The 21749-nt window shown below is 41.8% G+C and overlaps 1 protein-coding gene across 9 annotated transcripts in view; it reads left to right on the forward strand.

The window, feature by feature from the left end:
* The window catches only part of RABGAP1L (RAB GTPase activating protein 1 like), a 788382-nt gene that overhangs the window by 61239 nt on the left and 705394 nt on the right, over window positions 1-21749 (forward strand). For 5 of the 9 annotated variants that reach the window (XM_070077152.2, XM_070077147.2, XM_089299425.1 and 2 more), the window contains exons 2-3: window positions 8736-8906; window positions 11603-11792. In XM_070077152.2, coding sequence (XP_069933253.1) covers window positions 8769-8906; window positions 11603-11792 — 328 coding nt within the window. In that variant the 5' untranslated portion in view covers window positions 8736-8768. The remainder of the gene's footprint in view (window positions 1-8735; window positions 8907-11602; window positions 11793-21749) is intronic. The other 4 variants (XM_070077148.2, XM_070077153.2, XM_070077154.2 and 1 more) reach the window with 2 other exon arrangements.

Genomic DNA, 21749 nt, shown 5'->3' on the forward strand with positions numbered 1-21749 from the left:
AGCTCTTATTATCTCTCTGCCTCTCACATAAATAAATAAAAATTTCAAAAATGTGTGTGTGTATATATATATATATAGAGAGAGAGAGAGAGAGAGAGAGAGAGAGATTGATTGTGAGCATGAGAGAGCACTATTCAGATTATCCATGTCTATTCAGATTATCCAACACTCCCTGGGGTGAGTGTTGGCACTTTTTATCTTTCAAAGAACTGGTCCATTTCAGCTAAGCTACCAAATTTGTGGATATAGTTTTTTGGTAGTATTCCATTATCATTCTTTTAGTGTCCATCTGTTGGTAATGATGACCTTTCTTTCATTTGTGATATTGGTAATTTGTGTTTCTTCTTTTTCTTGTTTAGCTTGGTTAGAAGTTGATAATTTATAAATCATTTCAATGAATGAGCTTTTTAAAAATTTTTCTGTGTTAATTTCCTGTTTTCAGTTGCATTAATTTCTGTGTTTTTTGTTTCCTTTTATCTACTCTCCTTTTTCTGAATTTCCCAAGTTAGTAAGGATATCTGTATTAAAAGACTTTAGGTATTTTTTTCTTTTTTTAGTATATTCACTTAATGCTTTAAATTTCCCTCTAAGTGCTTTCACTGCACATAACAAGTTTTGATAAATTCTGTTCATTTCATTTGAAATGTTTAAAAATTCTCTTGTCTCATTGTGACTCATGGTTTGTTTAAAATTAATTTTCCGTTTCTTGTATGTGAGAACTTTCCAGGTATTTTTCGCTTCTGATTCCTAGTTTAATTCTATTGTGATTGAAGAGCTCATAGTATGATTTTACTTTTATATTGATTTAGGTGTTTTATGGTTTAGAATTTGGTCTAACTTTGTGAATGTTCTCTGTGAACTTTAGAACAAAGTATGTATTTTGCTTTAGTTAGATGGAACATTTTATTTCATTTACTTATTTTTACTTAATAGAAAGAATGAAAGTGAGAAAGAGAAGCGAGGCAGAGATCTTCCATTCTCTGGCTCACTCCCCAAATGACTGCGACAGCTGGCGCTGGGCCAGGCCAAAGCCAGGAGCCTGGAACTCCATCTTGGTCTTCCCATGTGGTTGGTGGTGATTCAGCCACTTGAGCCATCACCTGCTGCCTCCCAGACTGTACATCAGCAGGAAGCTGGATCAGAGGTGAGGAGTAGCCGGGACTTGAACCTGGCACTTTGATGTGGGATATTAAGCCATGGCTTAATGCACTATGTGCACCACAATGCCCCCTACCCCCTGCCAGCAAGGAGCTTTTTTTTTTGGGGGGGGGGTAGATTTCAGATGATAGCTTTTATTTATTTTAATCTTAGTTATTTACTTAAAGGGAATAGATTTCATTTATTTCATATATCCAGTTTTTTTTTTTAATTTTTTTTTTTTTTATTTTTTGACAGGCAGAGTGGAAGAGTGGACAGTGAGAGAGAGAGAGACAGAGAGAAAGGTCTTCCTTTGCCGTTGGTTCACTCTCCAATGGCCGCCGCTGCCGGTGCGCTGCGGCCGGCGCACCGCGCTGATCCGATGGCAGGAGCCAGGAGCCAGGTGCTTTTCCTGGTCTCCCATGGGGTGCAGGGCCCAAGCACCTGGGCCATCCTCCACTGCACTCCCGGGCCACAGCAGAGAGCTGGCCTGGAAGAGGGGCAACCGGGACAGAATCCGGCGCCCCAACCGGGACTAGAACCCGGTGTGCCGGCGCCGCTAGGTGGAGGATTAGCCTAGTGAGCCGCGGCGCCGGCTCATATATCCAGTTTTAAGAACATAAATGTCAGGGCCAGCGCCGCGGCTCAGTAGGCTAATCCTCTGCCTGTGGCGCCGGCACACCGGGTTCTAGTCCAGGTCAGGGCGCCGGATTCTGTCCCGGTTGCCCCTCTTCCAGTCCAGCTCTCTGCTGTGGCCAGGGAGTGCAGTGGAGGATGGCCCATGTGCTTGGGCCCTGCACGGCCTGGGAGACCAGGATAAGTACCTGGCTCCTGCCATCGGATCAGCGCGGTGCGCCATTGGAGGGTGAACCAACAGAAAAGGAAGACCTCTCTCTCTCTCTCTCTCTCTCTCTCTCTCTCTCTTTGTCTATAACTCTGTCAAATAAAAAAAAAGAAAAAAAAATATAATTTAAGGGGGCCAATGCTGTGGCGCAGCAGGTTAAATCGCCGCCTGCAGTGCCAGCATCCAGCATCCCATATGGGAGCTGGTTCGAGTCCTGGCGGTTTCCCTTCCAATCCAGCTCTCTGCTATGGCCTGGGAAAGCAGTAGAAAATGACCCAAGTCCTTGGGTCCCTGCACACATGTGGAAGACCTGGAAGAAACCCTGGTTCCCAGCTTCAGACTGGCCCAGCTCCAGCCATCACACCCATTTGAGGTGCGAACCACAGAATGGAAAATCCCTCTCTCTCTCTCTCTCTCTCTCTGCCTCTCCTTCTCTGGAACTCAACCTTTCAAATTAAAAAAAAAATCTTTTTTAAAACTGCTTTAAAAATTTAGGTGTCCAAGGGGAGAGTAGGTTGTGAAAGAGTGATTTGAAATGTTTTGCAATACCAAGCTTGTGCTTAATAAGTAATAAAGAAATTTCTGGGGCTGGCACAATGGCATAGAAGGTTAAGCCTCTGCTGTGGCAGCATTCCACAGAGGCTTCGGTTTGAATCCCAGCTGCTCCATTTCTGATCCAGCTACCTGCTAATGTACTCGGGATAGCAGTGGAAGATGGCCTAAGTGCCTGGACGCCTGCACCCATGTGGGAGATCCAGATGAAGTTCCTTGTTCCTGGCATTGGCCTGGCCCAGCCCCGGCCATTGCAGCCACTTGGGGAGTGAACCAGCACACAGAATATTGATCTCTCTCTCCCTCTCCCTCCCTCCCTCCCTCTCCCTCTTTCTCTGTAATTCTGCCCTTCAAATAAATCTTTAAAAATTTTTTTCTAACATTCAAAATAAAATAAAAATGGTGAAATAGCTACATTGATTTTAGACAAAATAGATGAATTCTTGATACAACTTTTCAAGTAAGGACATGCTCTCTTCTCTCTTCTGAATAAAACTTGTCCTGTAAAACAAAGAAACACGTACTGGTAAAATGTGTCCTGTAGCTGTTAACCTGGCTCCATCTGCTGTCCAGGTCCTGAATTACTCCTTTTCATGAACTCTTGACTTGACAAAGAAAGTCTACCACTTCGCTTACTGGTGTATCATTCTGAGCTTCAAAATGTTCTCACAGAGTCTCAGCTTTTTTTTTTTTTTTTTTTTTGGATAAGATTTATTTTATTTATTTGAAAGGCAGAGTGAGGAGGGGTGGAGGAGGGAGTTGAGAGAGAGAAGGATGGATACCTTCCAACTGCTGATTCACTCCCTAAATGGCCACAATGGCCAGGACCATGCCAGGCCACAGCCAGGAGCCTAGAACTCCATCTAGTCTTCCACATGGGTGAGAGGGGCCCAAGTACTGTGGCTGTCAGTGCTGCTTTCCTGGGTGCATTGGCTGGAAGCTGCATTTGGAAGCAGAGCAGCTGGTACTCACAGCAGCGAGCAATATGGGATGTTGGTGTTGCAAGCGGAAGCTTAACCCACTGTCCTGCTGCGCTGGTCAGAGTCCCAGTCTTTTATGTTGTCTATCTGAGAATGGCAAAATTAGTGATTCCCGCTGTATATATATTTTTTCCTCTTGTTTTTGTAATTGTAGTTTTCGAGTTTCTTGAGACATCTAGAAAGGTAGAGAGTTAGGTATATTAAGGTCTTATCAGCTTCATTCTTATTTTTTTAATATTAGATAGTGTGTTTATGTAATATATAGAAACAGGCATGCAAACATGGTTGATGGATACTTACTGCTCATTTTGTTCTGTGCAAAATATGATACTTGAATTCTGTTGTAGCAGCGTCCTTTTCTGTGGTAAGAATAGGTAGCAGCATGTGACCTGTTTTGTTGGACTTTTATGTCGTATTATTAGCTACGAAAACTGCTGTACAGCAGAGCTTTAGAAATTACTCATTTTGTACAACTGAGAGTTCATCCTGTTGGACAGCTGCAGTGCCTCATTTTCCCTTCTCCACAGTCTCCAGCAACTACTATGCTGCTTTGTGCTTCTGTGAGCTTGGCTGTTTTAGATGCCTCGTTTAAGTGGAACCATATAGTATACTCCTGTAATTGCCTTATTTCCTTAATGGTATCGTTTTTCAGCACAGATGTTCTTCATTTTGACAGTCTAATTTATCTTTTTTTTGTTTGTCACTTGTGCTTTAGGTATCATACTTCAAAACCAATACTTAACCCAAGAATGTGAAGATTTATTTTTTATTTTATTTATTTATTTATTTATTTTTGACAGGCATAGTGGATAGTGAGAGAGAGAGAGACAGAGAGAAAGGTCTACCTTTGCCGTTGGTTCACCCCACAATGGCCGCTACGGCCAGCGCACCACGCTGATCCGAAGCCAGGAGCCAGGTGCTTCTCCTGGTCTCCCATGCGGGGGCAGGGCCCAAGCACTTGGGCCATCCTCCACCGCACTCCTGGGCCACAGCAGAGAGCTGGTCTGGAAGAGGGGCAACCAGGACAGAATCTGGCGCCCTGACCGGGACTAGAACCTGGTGTGCTGGTGCCGGAGGTAGAGGATTAGCCTATTGAGCCACGGCGCCAGCCCTGATTGGTAATTTTTTTTTTTTTTTTTTTTGACAGGCAGAGTGGACAGTGAGAGAGAGAGACAGAGAGAAAGGTCTTCCTTTGCCGTTGTTCACCCTCCAATGGCCGCCGCGGCTGGCGCGCTGTGGCCGGCGCACTGCGCTGATCCGATGGCAGGAGCCAGGTGCTTCTCCTGGTCTCCCATGGGGTGCAGGGCCCAAGCACTTGGGCCATCCTCCACTGCCTTCCCGGGCCACGGCAGAGAGCTGGCCTGGAAGAGGGGCAACCGGGACAGAATCCGGCGCCCCGACCGGGACTAGAACCCGGTGTGCCGGGGCCTAGGCTAGGCGGAGGATTAGCCTAGTGAGCCGCGGCGCCGGCCCCCTGATTGGTAATTTTAACAAATGGTTTAACCCACAGGTGCTGCACTATGCATGGGGTATTCTCTGGTGAACAAAGCAGAGTTTTGAGATTGACCTGGGGCTCAGTTAGATAGCCTTAGCATTGGGAGTGGCCCTTGTCTTCTGTCCATGGGTGATTTCGTATTACTCTCACCCACACGCTCTGATCTAGTCACCACCGTCTTTCCGTTCCCCAGCAAGTCCTTTCTCACATCTTGGCTTTGCCATTTATTCTGTTTGCAGTTCTTTCTTCCTGAGTCTTTCCATGGCTGACTCATTATTTAAGCCAAATAACAGCCAGGCCAGTATCGCCTGCCTCCTGCCTTCTCATTATCTTTTGTCGTGTTCATTGCAAGTTGTGATACTGATTGATTTCCTCTTGTTTGTCTTTCTCTTCCATGGGGATAGTAGCTCTAGAAGACAGGGACTGCAGTGGTCTTAGTTACCAGTACAGATTCCGGTAGTAGAGTAGTCTCACTAAGTGGGTGTAGAGTGCGTGAATGAAAACCGATAGCTGAAGAGGTCAGCCATGTGGAAGTAGAAGGTGTGAGCTAAGACCCAAACATGAGAGAGAAGTTGCTGTGATTAGTGAGCTAGGAGAAAGTAGCAGGGGCTTATGTTGGGCCTAAGTCCTGGTAAGCAGTTTGCATTTTATTTGAATTGTATTGGAAAAGTTTTAGTTTGCAGTTTTAACATAACCTGATTTACTTTCCAGTGCTTTTTTTTTTTTTTAAGATTTATTTATTTATTTGAAAGGCAGAATTAAAGAGAGGCAGAGAGAGAGAGAGAGAGAGAGAGGGAGAGAGAGGTCCTTTATCCGCTGGTTCACTCTCCAAATGGCCACAATGGCTGGAGCTGTGCTGATCTAAAACCAGGAACTAGGAGCTTCTTCTGGGTCTCCCACGTGGGTATAGGGACCCAAGGTCTTGGCCATCTTCCACTGCTTTCGCACACCACAGCAGAGAGCCGGATCAGAAGTGGAGCAGCCAGGACCTGAATCAGTGCCCATATGGGAAGCCGACACCGCAGGTGGTGGCCCCCCAAAAACTTTATTTGGCAGCTCTGTGATTGAGATACAAGATGGGTAGGAGGCTTTTGTAGTAGATAAAAGTCTAACTTGGGTGGTAGCAGTAGGCTAAAAAAAAAGAAATTGGATAGATATAGGGATTATTTCGTAGGTGGGACCCTTAAAAAATTCAGTTATAAGGAGTGAAGTGGAACTGAATTAGGGATAATATCTAGGTTTCTTATTTGAGTAGCTTGGAAGAAGGCAATGTTATTTACTGATAATCAGATACCTAGATGAAAAACAAATTTGAAGGATATAATAGGAATTCCATTTTTTTCCACATTTCATTTAAGTAGAGAATTAAATTCCAGATAAGGAATTTAGAGGAGACATTTGTGTTGAAATAGAAATTTGGGAGTCAGCATATACTTAGATGATATTTTAATCTATAACAATGAGAAATACCATGTAGAGTGTGTGGCAAGGGAAAGGGGCTAAAAACTTGAAGGCAGAGAATTTCTAACATTGAGAAGTCAGGTGGGGGACTGGCACTGTGGCATAGTGGGTAGATCGACTGCCTGCCCTGCACTGGCATCCAATATGGGTGCTGGTTTGAGTCCTGGCTGCTTTACTTCCCATCCAGCTCCCTGCTGGTGTGCCCGGGAAAGCAGTGGAAGATGGCCCAATTGCTTGGGCCCCTGTACCCATGTGGGAGACTTGGGTGAAGCTCCTGGCTTTGGATCTGCTCAGCTCCAGTCGTTGAGGCCATTTGGGGAATGAATCAGCAGATGGAAGATCTGTCTCTGTCTCTCCCTCTCTCTCTAACTCTGCCTTTCAAATAAAATAAATAAATCTTAAAAAAAAAAAAAAAAAAAAAAGAAGAAGAAGAAGAAGAAGAGGCAGCCAGGCAGAATAGCAATCTGAGAAGGACTTGGAGAAGCATGACCATAAAAAGACACATGCAGTGTGTGGCAATCAGGGACTGACAGTGCAGCCTAGAGGGGGTAGAGATGTAGCTTGTAACACATACTGTGTTTTCAGAAACATATATACAAAGTGAAGAAAACCTTTAGAGGAGATGAATGGGGTTGAAAGTTTTATTTATTCATTTTTCTATTTGACAGAGTTAGAGAGAGAGACAGAGAGAAAGGTCTTCCTTCCATTGGTTCACCCCCAAAATGGCCGCTACGGCCGGTGCTGCGCCGATCCGAAGCCAGGAGCCAGGTGCTTCCTCCTGGTCTCCCATGCAGGTGCAGGGGCCCCAACACTTGGGCCATCCTCCACTGCCTTCCCAGGCCACAGCAGAGAGCTGGACTGGAAGAGGAGCAACCGGGACTAGAACCGGCGCCCATGTGGGATGCCTGTGCCGCAAGGCGGAGGATTAACCAAGTGAGCCACGGTGCTGGCTCCTGAAAGTTTTTTTTTTTTTTTTTTAAAGAATATTAACCAGTGTAAAAGAAATAAATGATGGCTAGCTAATTATTGTAACCCAGGAGTGTTATTTTTTATTTTGATATTCTTAGAAACTGATTTTAATTTTTTCAAGTGTATCTTGAAGGTAAATCATTTTATTTTTTGCAGGAGCAGTGGTGTTAGTGCCATCTAACGGCAGAATGGAATATTGCATCCATGTTTCTGTGTGGTAATGAAAAAAATAACCTGAAAGAGAAAGAAACAAAACTCAAAGCAAAACATTTCTGGGGAGATTTTAGGCATAGATTGCTAGTAGACTTACTGTAGTTTATAAGGCCCTGTGGGCTTCAGCCCCAGGCTCCCTGCCCTGCCCCTCTGCATGCTACTTGTGTGTCACTGAGCAGATTGTTTGATGTAGGATTCTTTTTTGTCTTTCAGGTTTCTGCTCATGTATTTCTCTCTCAGAGTTTTTTTTTTTTTTTTTTTCCTATCAGCTTGCTTCAGATTTCCTTGTTTGTTGGCTTGTTTCCTCACGTGGGTGTCCCTCCACTGATCTTGGCTTGGATACAGTGTGTTATGGAGTATTTATCTTCAGTTGAAATGGGTTGTTAATACATGAACTTCTGGAAATGACAGTGTTGAGTTTCTGTGGTGTAGAAATCTATTCAGAAAACAGAATTGCACTGCCTTTGATTACAGAAACATTTACTACATAAATGCCTTTTTATAAATGTTGTGTGAGTGTGGGTGCGTGCATGTGTGTACATGCAATAAGGATTAATTTGTCTGCAAAAGAAAAGATCTATGGCTTCCGGTGTTGAATTCAGTATGACTCCAACCTCAATAACCCAGAAAAAATATTTTATGGGACAATATTTGGTCTTGAATAGATTGATTTTAGGGAAGTATGTAGGCTTAATTAATACACTAATTTTGTGTGTGTGTATAGTTATTTCCAATTTTGTGTTTAATCCTTTCTCTTATTAAAAAGATTAAAACCAGCACTTCTAGGAGAAAATAAGAGATAAAGTAAAATAAAAAGCAGCCAGTCTGTTGAGTTGATATATAGGCTGGTTTGGGTTATTTTTTTCAGGGAACAATTTGGTTCTTTTAGTCTGAAAACTCCAACTGAAGCGAGTACCTTTCCATTATGTGGTCCAGTCCAAGAAGTTAGCTTTCCTAATTCTGGAATAATTATTTAGCCAACAGGATTCTTCTTCACATGAAACATTTTAAAAGCTTCATTAGTTCATATTTTTAGTCAGTAGGTTTTCTTTTTTCCCTTCTTAAATCTCTGTAATTTTGCCAGGTGGATGTGGGCGGAGAAGTTTGCAGAACTGAAATGGAGGTCAGAGCTTCATTACAGAAGGTTAGTGGGTCATCTGATTCTGTGGCCACAGTGAACAGTGAAGAATTTGTTTTGGTTTCTCAGCATGCAGACGGTACTTCTACAAAGGATGATGAAAAACCTCAACTGAAGGTATTTTATTTCATTTTCTATTATGGTATTATTTTTAATTATTTTTCAAACTTTCTTTAAGCTTATCTTAAGAGATGTGTAAAATCCAAAGATTTTTTTGCAAGTACTGACCCTGAGAATAAAATCAGTGATTTATCTAGATGCTGTTTGGTTTGTGTGTTTTTAGGGTTTTTTGCTTTTGGTTATTTACTTTTGAACTAAATTTTAACAGCAAAGCATAGAAGGAAAAAATAGAAGAGAAAGGATAATTGGTGAGTTAAACTTAATGCTTAACTATTACATTTCTTTATCAGGATATTTTTGTTTCTCTTACTGCTGAGTTTTAGAAGTCAATTATATATATCACTATGTTTTTCTTCCAGTTTAGAGATTTTTTTTCCCCATTTTTTTGGTGTGTTCTAAAGCAGGTGTTAACATTCCTCTGTGATTTAACAGTTTACATACCTGTATTTATTTTTATTTTTATTTGTTTGACAGATAGAGTTAGACAGTGAGAGAGAGGCAGAGAGAAGGGTCTTCCTTCCGTTGGTTAACCCCCCAAATGGCCACCACGGCCAGAGCTACGCTGATCCGAAGCCAGGAGCCAGGTGCTTCCTCCTGGTCTCCCTTGCGGGTTGCAGGCGCCCAAACACTTGGGCCATCTTCCACTGCCTTCCTGGGCCACAGCAGAGAGCTGGACTGGAAGAGGAGCAGCCGGGACTAGAACCCGGTGCCCATATAGGATGCCAGCGCCGCAGGTGGAGGATTAACCTAGTGAGCCACAGTGCTGGCCCCAGTTTATATACCTGTATTATTTTAAAAGTATATGTCTTGGCTGGCGCCGCGGCTCACTAGGCTAATCCTCTGCCTGCAGTGCCGGCACCCTGGGTTCTAGTCCCTGTCGGGGCGCCGGATTCTGTCCCGGTTGCCCCTCTTCCAGGCCAGCTCTCTGCTGTGGCCAGGGAGTGCAGTGGAGGATAGCCCAAGTGCTTGGGCCCTGCACCCCATGGGAGACCAGGAAAAGTACCTGGCTCCTGCTATCGGATAAGTGCGGTGCGCCGGCCGCAGCGCAGCGGCCATTGGAGGGTGAACCAACGGCAAAGGAAGACCTTTCTCTCTGTCTCTCTCTCTCACTGTCCACTCTGCCTGTCAAAAAAAAAAAAAAAAAAAGTATATGTCTTACATATTTAAAAGCATATCTCTTATCTGGGTGTAATCCTTTTGCCTTTTTGTTTATATGTTGCCTTTCCTAAGTCAAAGAAAATGAAGCAGGCAAACTCATATATGTATGGAATTTTAAAACCATATTCTACCGTATTCTAGAAACAGAAGTAGAAAAATGGGTCAACAGTACTACTTATTATACATAACTTTATTTAGTATTAACTATGGCATCAAAGATGTATTAGGATATCAGTCTAATAAATAAAAATATCACACATGCTGAGCATATATAATTTTATTAAAAAATCAATGACTTTATTTTTAGATTTCTATATTTTAGCATTATTGTGTTTTTAAAAATTATTTATGAAAATGGGACAAACCTTATGTATTTCATATATACAGTTTTAAGAGCATTAATGATACTTCCCACCCTATGCTGCCTCCCTTCCAGCCTCCCTCCATTTACTTTTCTTTTAATTTTTACAATGATGTACTTTTAATTTTCTCTATAATTACAAGCTTAACCCTCCACTAAATACAAAATTCTACAAGTAGTAAGTAGAAAAACCACTGTTCCTCAAGAGTACAGACCAGGGCTATAAACAAAACTCAAGATGTCAATTTTGTAAGCATTATTGTGTTTAACTTAAGGCATCATCTGTGCACGTAGGGTTTATGTCTCCCCTTTTCAGGGACAGATGAGTCAGCTAAAATCTAAGGGTATTGGCACATCTTTTCTCAGCAGCCAACAGTTGGTTAAGAAAGCAGAAATATATTTATGTTGTGATAGTAAGACGAACTTTGAACTGATATTCTCAGTAGACCCTGTCCATTGAAACTTACCCATTTTCCTCGCTTTAAAACATATAAACTTAAGTTTATCCAGTATTTAGATTGTTTGCCTAAAAAGTAAAAGAGGAAAAATAAAAAAAACCTTGTAAATAAGGTTTTATATCAAATAAGTTGGGAAACTGAAAATGTTTAAGAAGGATCGTTTTGTGAAGATGAATACTTTTCTGTATTTTAATTAGTTTTATAATTTAGGATTTTAATGTATTATGTGACATTGTGTAACTGCAAATTTTTAGTATCAATTAATTATATATTTATATTATTTTAATTTCTTCTTGAAATATTTTCTGTGGCTGGCATTGTGGTACAGTGATTTAAGCTGCTGCCTGTGATGCTGGCATTCCGTATGGGTGATGGTTCGTGTCTCAACTGATCCATGTCCCATCCAGCTCCCTGTTAATGTGCCTTGGAAAGCAGCAGAAGGTGGCCCAAGTGCTTGAGCCCTTGCTACCCGTGTGGGATCCTGGGATGAAGTTCCTGGCTTCGGCCTGCCCCAGCCCTGGCTGTTGTGCCAGTCGGGGAGTGAACCGGCAGATGGAGGATATCTCTTTCTTTTTCTCCTCTCCTTCTCTCCCCTTCTCTCTCTCTTTAACTATAGCTTTAACATAAATAAGTACATCTCATAAAAAAGGAAATGCTTTTCTAAAATTAAACTCCGTAGCCATGATGGAATTGACATTTTCTTTCTCCATCTCTAGATGGTTTCTGATGATGATGAACAACTGGAGAAAGCCATGGCAGAGATTTTGAGAGATTCTGAGAAAGGGCAGAGACGTCTTGTTGATGGTCAGAGTTCCAGTGAGGTTTCAGACCGTTCATTTGGAGACAGTCCAGCCAGTCAAACAAATAAGTCATCTCTTCAGTTAATTTTGGATCCGTCTAACACAGGTACTGTATTGAACTTTTGGAAATTATAAGGGAAATGTTATAAAGTGATAAAGAAGTATTTAAGATGAAAATTAGAACATGCTATTGGATTTTCTTTCATGAGTTCGTGGCCACGAAGTTTTTGGTTCTGATTGAGAGTTTCCATTTTGTTTCTTATGTTTCTGCTTATAAAATGAGATCTCAACCTTCTTTGAGAACAGGGATTATATCTGGCTTTGCATTTGATCTCTAATGCTTGACACCATGGTAGGTCCTCTGTAAATACTTAATAACAAATGAGTAAATTCTTGGGCATCAGAGAATAGTATGATGGATATAATCTTTCATATGATGTACATTTTTACTCAGCTTGACTTATTTGCAATGTAATTGGTAAAAATTCTAATAGCATAGCAGTACCTTTATTTATATTGGATAATAAATACACCATGAGGGTATAGATATATATTCTGATCAGCAACTTTGAAGTCAAGGTGCTTTTAGATTCAAGAAAAACAAACGCAATCTAAAGCCAACTCCAACTTCAGCTGGCTTCAATACTAGATGTGTGGTTTTATCTGGGCTCTCTGGTGGTGTTTCTTTGTGATCTACTCAGCTTTGATTTTCTGCTTTTCTCCTATCTCCTTAGCTGGTTTCCATCATAGTCACAAAGTAGCTGCCAGCAGAAATTTATAGATAAGGTTGGCTGATCTGTTTCATGCGTGGTGGCAAAGAGAAAGGCTTCATTCATTTACCAGCTGCACAAAACTTCTGAGTTTCACTTTGATACAACCAACTGAACCAGTTTTTATTGGTTAGGGAGATGACATGAATTGATAGATGATAGGATTGGGTTACATTCAAACCCCTTCATGAGTCACTCTGGCCTGTAGGATTACCCTGTTTAATTTAGGATATTCATAATCCATTTCTGCATCTTGCCATAGGGTAAATAGAGGTATAGGCCAAAATGCTGAACAGTGATGGAATGTATATAGGGAATTTAATCACAATGCTTGCCATGGCAAGGATGATTCAGGAGTAAGACATCTGTCAATATGATTTATCATATAAGACAAAAAAGAGAAATGAATCAGGGCCGGCGTCGCGGCTCAATAGGCTAATCCTCCACCTTGCGGCGCCGGCACACCGGGTTCTAGTCCCGGTTGGGGCACCGGATTCTGTCCCGGTTGCCCCTCTTCCAGGCCAGCTCTCTGCTGTGGCCTGGGAAGGCAGTAGAGGATGGCCCAAATGCTTGGGCCCTGTACCCGCATGGGAGACCAGGAGAAGTACTTGTCTCCTGGCTTTGGATCAGCGCAATGCGCTGGCCGCAACGCGCCGGCCACGGTGGCCATTGGAGGGTGAACCAACGGAAAAGGAAGACCTTTCTCTCTGTCTCTCTCTCTCACTGTCCACTCTGCCTGTCAAAGATAAAAAAAAAAAAGGAAATGAATCAAATACAGAACAAACACTGAAAAATTGAGGATTTATTTTATGTATACACATGTAAAGTCCTTGAAAAAATGAGAATAGAAGGAAGTTTACTTAATCAGATAATGATATCTACCAAAATCTTAGGTGCACTACCCTTAAGATACGTCTGAACAGGCACAGTGAGGACATGACAGCTGTCATCGTGGCTGTTTGACATTCTGCTGGAGAATCCAGCTCATATTAGATGACAGGAGAAGGAAATGGGGTATGATAATTAGAAAGGGAAAATAGTGCCACAGTTTGTAAAGTTGTTATTTTTTTAAAGATTTATTTATTTATTTGAAAGGCAGAGTTACAGAGAGAGGGAGTGACAGAAAGAGAGAGATCTTCCACCCCCTGGTTCGCTCCCCAGATGGTCGCAACAGTCAGCCATGCCAAAGTCAGGAGCCAGGAGCTTCTGGGTTTCCCACGTGGGTGTAGGTGCCCAAGCACTTGGGCCATCTTCTGCTGCTTTCCCAGGTGTAGTAGCAATGAATTGGATTAGAAGTGGAGCAGCCTGTAGCCTGGGAAAGCAGAGGAGGATGGCCCAAGTCCTTGGGCCCCTGCGCCCTCATGGGAGATCTGGAGGAAGCTCCAGGTTCCTGGCTTTGGATTGGCACAGCTCCAGCTGTTGTGGCCATCTGGGGAGTGAACCAGCGTATGGAAGACCTCTCTTTCTGTCTGCCTCTGCCTCTCTGTAACTTTGCCTTTCAAATTAAGAAATAAATCATAAAAAGAGAGTAAAAGTTTAAACAGTTAAAAAAAAAAAAAGAGCAGCCTGGACTCAGCTGGCACCCTTATGAGTTCCTGGCATTGCAGGTGGAGCTTAGCATGTTATACCACAGCTCTGGCGCCTGTAACGTTGTTAAGTGCATGAGCAAGTTACTAGATTTAGACTTTCAGGAATGTTAGCAGTGATAATAGAAAATATAAATTCCATGCAAAATACCAACAAAGATAATAAATGTCAAGCAAGAAACTGAGATTGTATGTAAAGCTTAGTAAGGGAAGTTAGGGAATGTCATTGAAGGAAATGCACACTGAGTCAATGGGAAGGGGTGCCATATTGATTTCTGGAGGGTGGATTCAACCTTGAAAAGCTTGTCATTTATCTCTAAATTAGTCTGTAATTTGAGTGGTAGTTCCAAGTTTCCAATTATTCTTATAAACTGATTATAAAATACATTTAAGGCATTCGGATCTGGCTGAAGAGCCCATGAGAGTATTGTAGGCGTGGAAAGCCAAGACACTCTGGCAAAAAAAGAAAAAAGACCTAAATGAAAGATCTCTGAGAGTGAGATCCCAGTGGAAAGAACAGGCCATCAGAGAAGGAGGTACCTTTCTCTGAAGGGAGGAGAGAACTTCCACTTTGACTATGATCTTGTCTAAATAAGATCAGAGTCGGCAAACTCAAAAGGCTTCCATAGCCTTGGCAACTCATGACAAGAGCCTAGGGTGATTACTGATGCCATAAACAAGAGTGTCAAATTGTTAAGTCAACAGCAGGAGTCACTGTGCACTTACTTCTCATGTAGGATCTCTGTCCTTAATGTGTTGTGCATTGTGAATTAATGCTATAATATATATATATATATATAATATATTCAATAAATAGCATTGGAGCAATTGCTACTTTGAATGAAATGAAAGAAAATTAGGTTCCTACTATACACAAGAATTATTCCTAGTTAATCAGATATTTAAAGGTGAAAAATAAGTCATTGAGAAAATATTAGAGAATATTTTTGTGGTTATCAGGGCAAGAAAATCCAACCAGAAAAGGAAATGATACGTAAATTTTTAGTGGATAAAAATTTAGTCTGAGTGAGAAAGATGCGTAATAAATATGGTTAGACAACAGATGGCAGGCAGGTAGAATATACTTGCAGTGTGTTGCTGGAAGGGAGAGGTGTCTCTAAGACTTACCTCCTACTATAATGATTACCAAGAATCACAGATCTGAGCAGGTATAGTTGTACTCATGGCTAGATGTAAATACAAGGGCACTTAAGTGTCCCCCTCCCCCCGCCCTGCCACAAGGGGTTGTCAAAAATGTATGTTATCTTTTAATTCCGTTTTCTAGAAACTTTTTGAAGCTCTTTCATGATTATAAATCTATATTTCTTGTATATATGCTTTTAATAAAAAATATAAGATTGGGAACAAATATTACAAACCTTCTTATTCTAGTTTGAGGGTACATATGAGATTATATTATTCATTATGTTTTGCTTTATCCTTGAATTTTATTAAATTTTGCCGCTTAAGAAAAACCATAAGCATACCTGTTAGCTGCATTCCTGTGGTTAAGTGATTATGGTTAATAAGTCAATTGAAAGGAAGGAATTCCTTTGACTGCTAACCTAACAGTGGCTTAAGCTAATATGATGTATGATGATATTCTGTAGGAATTATATATTGTATCCTTTTTATGGTCTTAGCACTCATTATACTAAATACATTTAAAAAAATGTTTCACTGACTGTTTCCGTGGGTAAGAAGAATTTGCCTTATGAGAAATTTTATTTTATTTTTTTTCCTGGTTGTATATTTTTAGATTTCATGTTCACTAAATGGGCATTTCTGTTGCCTTTTTTTTCTTCTGCAATGAACACAGTTTTTGCTAATCAAATTGTGGTTGGTTTAAAATGTCAGATAACTTTAGGGACCAGCTGTGGTATAGTGAGCTAAACTTAGACCTGTTGGCATTCCATATCAGAAAGCAGGTTCAAGTCTCTGCCTCGGTGCTTCTGATCCAGCACCCTGCTAATGCACCTAGGAAAGCCGCAGGAGTTGGACCTCTGCCACCCATGTGGGGGGCCTAGACGGAGCCTCAGGATCCTGGCTTCTGCCTGGAACAGCGCTGGCTGTTATGGCCATTTGGGGAGTGAACCAGTAGATGAAAGGTATCTCCCTTTCTCTCTTTCTCTTTCTGCCTTTCAAATAAATGAATAAATATTAAAAAGAAAAAAACACAGATAACTTTAGTGGTAAGAGACTGTTTTGAAACTAGGGAGTGAAATTGTATGAAATAAACATTTATATGTTATTTGGTAATTGTAAAATGAGGTAGATGAGAAATTTTGTTTAAACATTGAGAAGATTTATTTATTTGGGTTGGTAAGGCTAGAGAGATGAGATGATATGAGAGAAAAGAGATTTTCCATCTGCTGGTGCACTGCCCAAATGGTTTCCAACAACCAGGGCTGGGCCAGGCCAAAACTGAGAGCCAGGAAATCACTTTGGGTCTCCCAGGTGGATGGCAAGCATCCAAGTACTTGAGCCATCACTTGCTGTCTCTCAGGGTGCCAGGGTATGTGTTAGCAGGTAGCTGGATCGGAAGCAGAGTAGCCAGGACTTGAACCTAGGGACTCTGATGTAAGATGTGGGCATCCCAGTTATGTCTTAGGTACTGCATCAGATACCCACCATTGCATTATTTTCTTTGAAATATTTTATTTTTTTATTTGAGAGGAAGAGTTACAGGCAGGGAGATACAGAAAGATCTTCCATCTGCTCATTGATCCCCAAATGACCACAACGGCCGTAGCTGGGCCAATCCAAAGCCAAGCCGATCTGAAGCTGGGAGCCAGGAGCTTCTTCCAGTCTCCCATGCGGGTGCAGGGGCTGAAGCACTTGGGCCATCTTCTTCTTCTTCTTTTTTTTTTTTTTTTTTTTTTTTTTTGACAGGCAGAGTGGACAGTGAGAGAGAGAGAGACAGAGAGAAAGGTCTTCCTTTGCCGTTGCTTCACCCTCCAATGGCCGCCACGGCTGACGCGCTGCGGCCGTGCTGATCCGAAGCCAGGAGCCAGGTGCTTCTCCTGGTCTCCCATGGGGTGCAGGGCCCAAGCACTTGGGCCATGCTCCACTGCACTCCCGGGCCACAGCAGAGAGCTGGCCTGGAAGAGGGGCAACCAGGACAGAATCTGGCGCCCCGACTGGGACTAGAACCCGGTGTGCCGGCGCCGTTAGGTGGAGGATTAGCCTAGTGAGCCGCGGTGCCGGCCATGGGCCATCTTTTGCTTTCCGTGGCCACAAGCAGAGAGCTGGATCAGAAGAGGAGCAGCTAGGGCACGAACTGGTGGGTGTATGGGATGCTGGCAGTGCAGGCAGAGGCTTAACCTACTACGCCACAGTGTTGGCACACATTGCATTATCTTTTAATTGTGTTATTCTGTGAACTTTTGGAAGCTCCCTTGTATGTATGGGGGCTGTTAAATGCTTTTGTATTTTCATTGCACTGTATACCTATCCTTCTGTCAATACCATACTGTCTGTGGGACAGCTGAGTTGCAGGGTAGATCTATTTTTAGTTTTCTGAGTAATCCCCATACTATTTTCCATAATGGTTGTACCAGTTTGTATTCTCATAAATTAGTTCTGAGAATCATGGAATGTGTGTTTTCTTTGTTTTTCAAGATGATTTTGGCTCTTCTTTGTCTTTATAAAATCAATTGGTTGGTCATAAATTCTTTCTGGAATCATATTGGGATTGTTAGTGTAGATAATTTTTTGGGGAACTAACATCTTAATAATACTGAATCTTTCAATCCCGGGACTACAACATATTCCTTGATGTTTTAAAGTATTTTTAGATTTCTTTTGTCACTGATTTGTAGTATTCTTCCTGTAGTTTCTACACATGTATTTATACCTAGATGTATATTTTAGATGGCCTGATAAATAGTATTGTTTTTTAAATTTGGAGTTTTCATTGTTCGTTTTTAGTGCATAGAAATACAATTTGTTTTTGCGTATTAATCTTGGTTGTGGTGCCCATTCCAGACTCTTCTTGGTTCTAGCCCTTTTCTGCTGATTCCTTGTTATGTTCTACGATAGACAGTCGCGTTGTCTGCCCATAAGAACAGCTGTGTCTCTGTCTTTCCCGTCTTGTATGCCTTTTCTTTTTCTTGCCTTATTACCCTGGCTGGGAGTTTCCAGGTGATGTTGAACAGAAGGAATGAGAACAGACTTCCTTGCTTTGTTTTTCGGGTGTGAAATCTCTACTTTTTTTTTGTAAATTTCTCTGTCAAGTTAAGAAGTTTTTTTTTTCTTTTTTAAAAAGATTATTTATTTGAAAGGTAGAGTTGCAGAGAGAGAGAGAGAGAGGGAAAGAGGGAGAGAGAGACTTCCATCTGCTGATTCATCCCTCAAATGGCCACAATGGCTGGGGCTGGGCCAGGCTGAAGCCAGGAGCCAGGAGCCAGGAGCTTCTTCAGGTCTCCTACGTGGGTACAGGAGCCTATGGACTTGGACCATCTTCTGCTGCTTTCCTAGGGGCATTAACAGGGAGCCAGATTGGAAGTGGAGCAGCTGGGACTTGAACCTGCACCCATATGGGATGCTGGCATTGTATACAGCAGCCTAAATTGTTGTGACACACCAGGCCCTAGAAGGTTTTTTTTTTTGTTTTTTTTTGTTTTTTTTTGTTTTTTTGGTGACAGAGTAGACAGTGAGAGAGAGAGACAGAGAGAAAGGTCTTGCTTTGCCGTTAGTTCACCCTCCAATGGCCGCCACGGCCTACGCGCTGCAGCCGTAGCACTGCACTGATCGTATGGCAGGAGCCAGGTACTTCTCCTGGTCTTCCATGGGGTGCAGGGCCCAAGCACTTGGGCCATCCTCCACTGCACTCCCGGGCCACAGCAGAGAGCTGGCCTGGAAGAGGAGCAACCGGGACAGAATCCGGCGCCCCAACCGGGACTAGAACCCCATGTGCCAGCGCTGCAGGCGGAGGATTAGCCTATTGAGCCGTAGTGCCAGCGGGAAGTTATTTTCTATTCCTACTTTTTGAAAGTTGCTATTTGAAAGGATGTTGAATTTTGGGAAGTATCTTTTCTTTGTCAGTGGTTATAGTTATGTAATTTTTTCCTTCTTTAGACTGGTAATGACAATGTCCTTAGTTACATTGACTGTTGAACCAGCCTTTTATTTCCAGATGAACCCACTTTCTTGTGAAGTATTATTCTTTTCATAGGTTGTTAGATTCAGTTAACTCATATTTTGCTGATGGTTTTAACTTTTATGTTCACAGTGGGTAGTGGTCTATCATTTTTTTTTCTTGTACTATCTTTATCTTGGTTTGGTATCAGAGTAATGCTGGCCTCATAAAATCATTTATAAAATATTTCCAGGAAGAATTGTAGAATTGATATTTTTTTCTCCTTTAAATATTTGATAGAATTCAATAATGAATCCACCTGAACCTGGAGTTTTCTCTGTTGGAAGAGTTTACGTATTCATTTATTTGGTAAATGTAAGATTATTCAGTTATTTGTTCTTGGGTGAATTTTAGTGGCTTTATCTTTCAAGGAATTGGCCTGTCTCAACAAATATGGGTGTGAAGTTGCTTGTATGTTCTTATGTTATAATTTTAATGTCTGCAAGATGTGACTCCAATTCTCTTACATGTGTTAAAATTTTATTGCTAAGGAAATGATCAATCCTGGTGAATATGCCATGTACATTTGAAAGGAGTGTGTCTTCTGTTGAAAATTGGTTGTTAGTGTGATTTAAGTCTTGTGTATCCTTGTTGATTGTCTGTTTACTTGTTCTATGCATGCCTGAAAGAGTAATTTTGAATTTCTTACATGTGATTACAGACTTGTCTGTTTCTTCATTTAACTTTTACCAGTGTTTACTTCATGTATTTTTTTAAAATTTCTTTATTTATTTGAGAGAGAACTAGAGAGGGAGAGACAGAGAGAAAGGTCTTCCATCCACCAGTTCACTCCCCAGGTGGCCACAACAGCTGGAGCTTGGCCAATCTGGAGCCAGGAGCTTCTTCCGGGTCTCTGACATGGGTACAGGGGCCCAAGGACTTGGGTCATCTTCTGCTGCTTTGCCGGGCCATATCAGAGAGCGGAATCAGAAGTGGAGCGGTCCAGACTCGAACCAGTACCCATATGGGATGCTTGCACCGCAAGAGGAGTCTTAGCCTTCTGCGCCACAGTGCCAGTCCCTACTTCATGTATTTTGAAGCTGTATTCTAGTTGTGGACTCATTTTTATGTTTTATAGTGAATTAATTTATCTGTTATTATGTAAGTTGCTTTTCCCTGGTGATTTTGTGTATTCTAATGTCTGTTTCTTTTCTATTAATAAGGTCATTGCAGCTTTCTTTCAGTTAGGATTTGCATGTTATATATTTTCCTTTTTTGTGATTTATTTGTGCCTTTATATTTAAAATAGATTTCTTGTAGACAGCACATGGTTCCATCTTTGTTTTTTGGGGTATGATTTGTCAATCTCTTAATTGGTATGTTTAGACTATATATATTTAATGAAATTGTTACTATTTGTAACAAATATTTCACATATTAATGGAATCCATGTGATATGTCAGTACATGTGATTGTGCAATATTAAGTTCAGGGTAATCATAACTATCTCCTCATATAATTATCATCTCATGGTGAAAACATTCAAATATTCTTGTTTAGGGGCCAGTGCTATGGTGTAGTAGGTTAATCCTCCATCTGCAGTGCTGGCATCCCATATGGGTGCCAGTTTGTGTCCCAGCTGCTCCTCTTCCAATCCAGCTCTTTGCTATGGCCTGGGAAAGCAGTAGAAGATGGCCCATGCTTGGGCTCCTGCACCCATGTGGGAGACCTGGAAGAAGCTCCTGGCTCCTGGCTTCAGACTGGCCAAGCTTCGACTATTGTGGCCATCTGGGGAGTGAACCAGTGAATGGAAGACCGTTCTCTCTGTTTCTCCCTCTCTCTGCCTCTCAAATAAATCAATCTTTTAAAAAAATCCGATTTAAACAAGTCTATATACAGATAGAATTCATTATTGTCATTTGTAATCACTCTGCGGTGCAGCGGAGCACCAGAACTTCTTTCCCTGTATGCTGTAACTTAGTACCTGTTCATGAACCGCCTCCCAGTCTCTCTCCCCAACCCTCGCCCTAGCCTCTGGTCACCATCACTCTATTCTCCACTTCTATGAGGTCAGTTTTTTAGATTCCATTTATGAGTGAGGACATGAAGTTCTTGTCTTTATCTTTTTTTTTTCATTTAACCTAATCACTTGCCATGCCTTTTGCAAATGAAAGGATTTCATCCTTTTTATGGGCTAATATTATTCCACTTTCTTTATCTGTTCATCAGTGGATGGACATGGAGGTTGGGCACCGTAGGATAGACGTGTGTTTGCAGTTGTGAATGTGTTGCAGTAGATGTGGGAGTGTAAATGTCTCCGACAGATATTTTACTTGGATGCGGACTTAGCAGTGGGGTTGCTGGATCAAATGGGAGTTCTGTTTTTAATTTTTCGAGCACCACCCACACTGTCTTCCACAAAAGCTCTATTGCTTTCTCTTCAACAGTGTGCAGAGGGTCTCTCTCCCTCTCCATCCTTGCCAGTGTGTTCTCTTTTGCTACTTTTTTTTTTTTTAAAGATTTATTTATGTATTTGAAAGTCAGAGTCACACAGAGAGCGGAGAGGCAGAGAGAGAGGTCTTCCATCTGATGGTTTACTCCCCAGATGGCCGCAACGGCCAGAGCTG

This window comes from Oryctolagus cuniculus, chromosome 7, assembly GCF_051225735.1.
Source record: "Oryctolagus cuniculus isolate XC-2025 breed Fujian yellow rabbit chromosome 7, ASM5122573v1, whole genome shotgun sequence".
NCBI classification, from domain to species: domain Eukaryota; kingdom Metazoa; phylum Chordata; class Mammalia; order Lagomorpha; family Leporidae; genus Oryctolagus; species Oryctolagus cuniculus.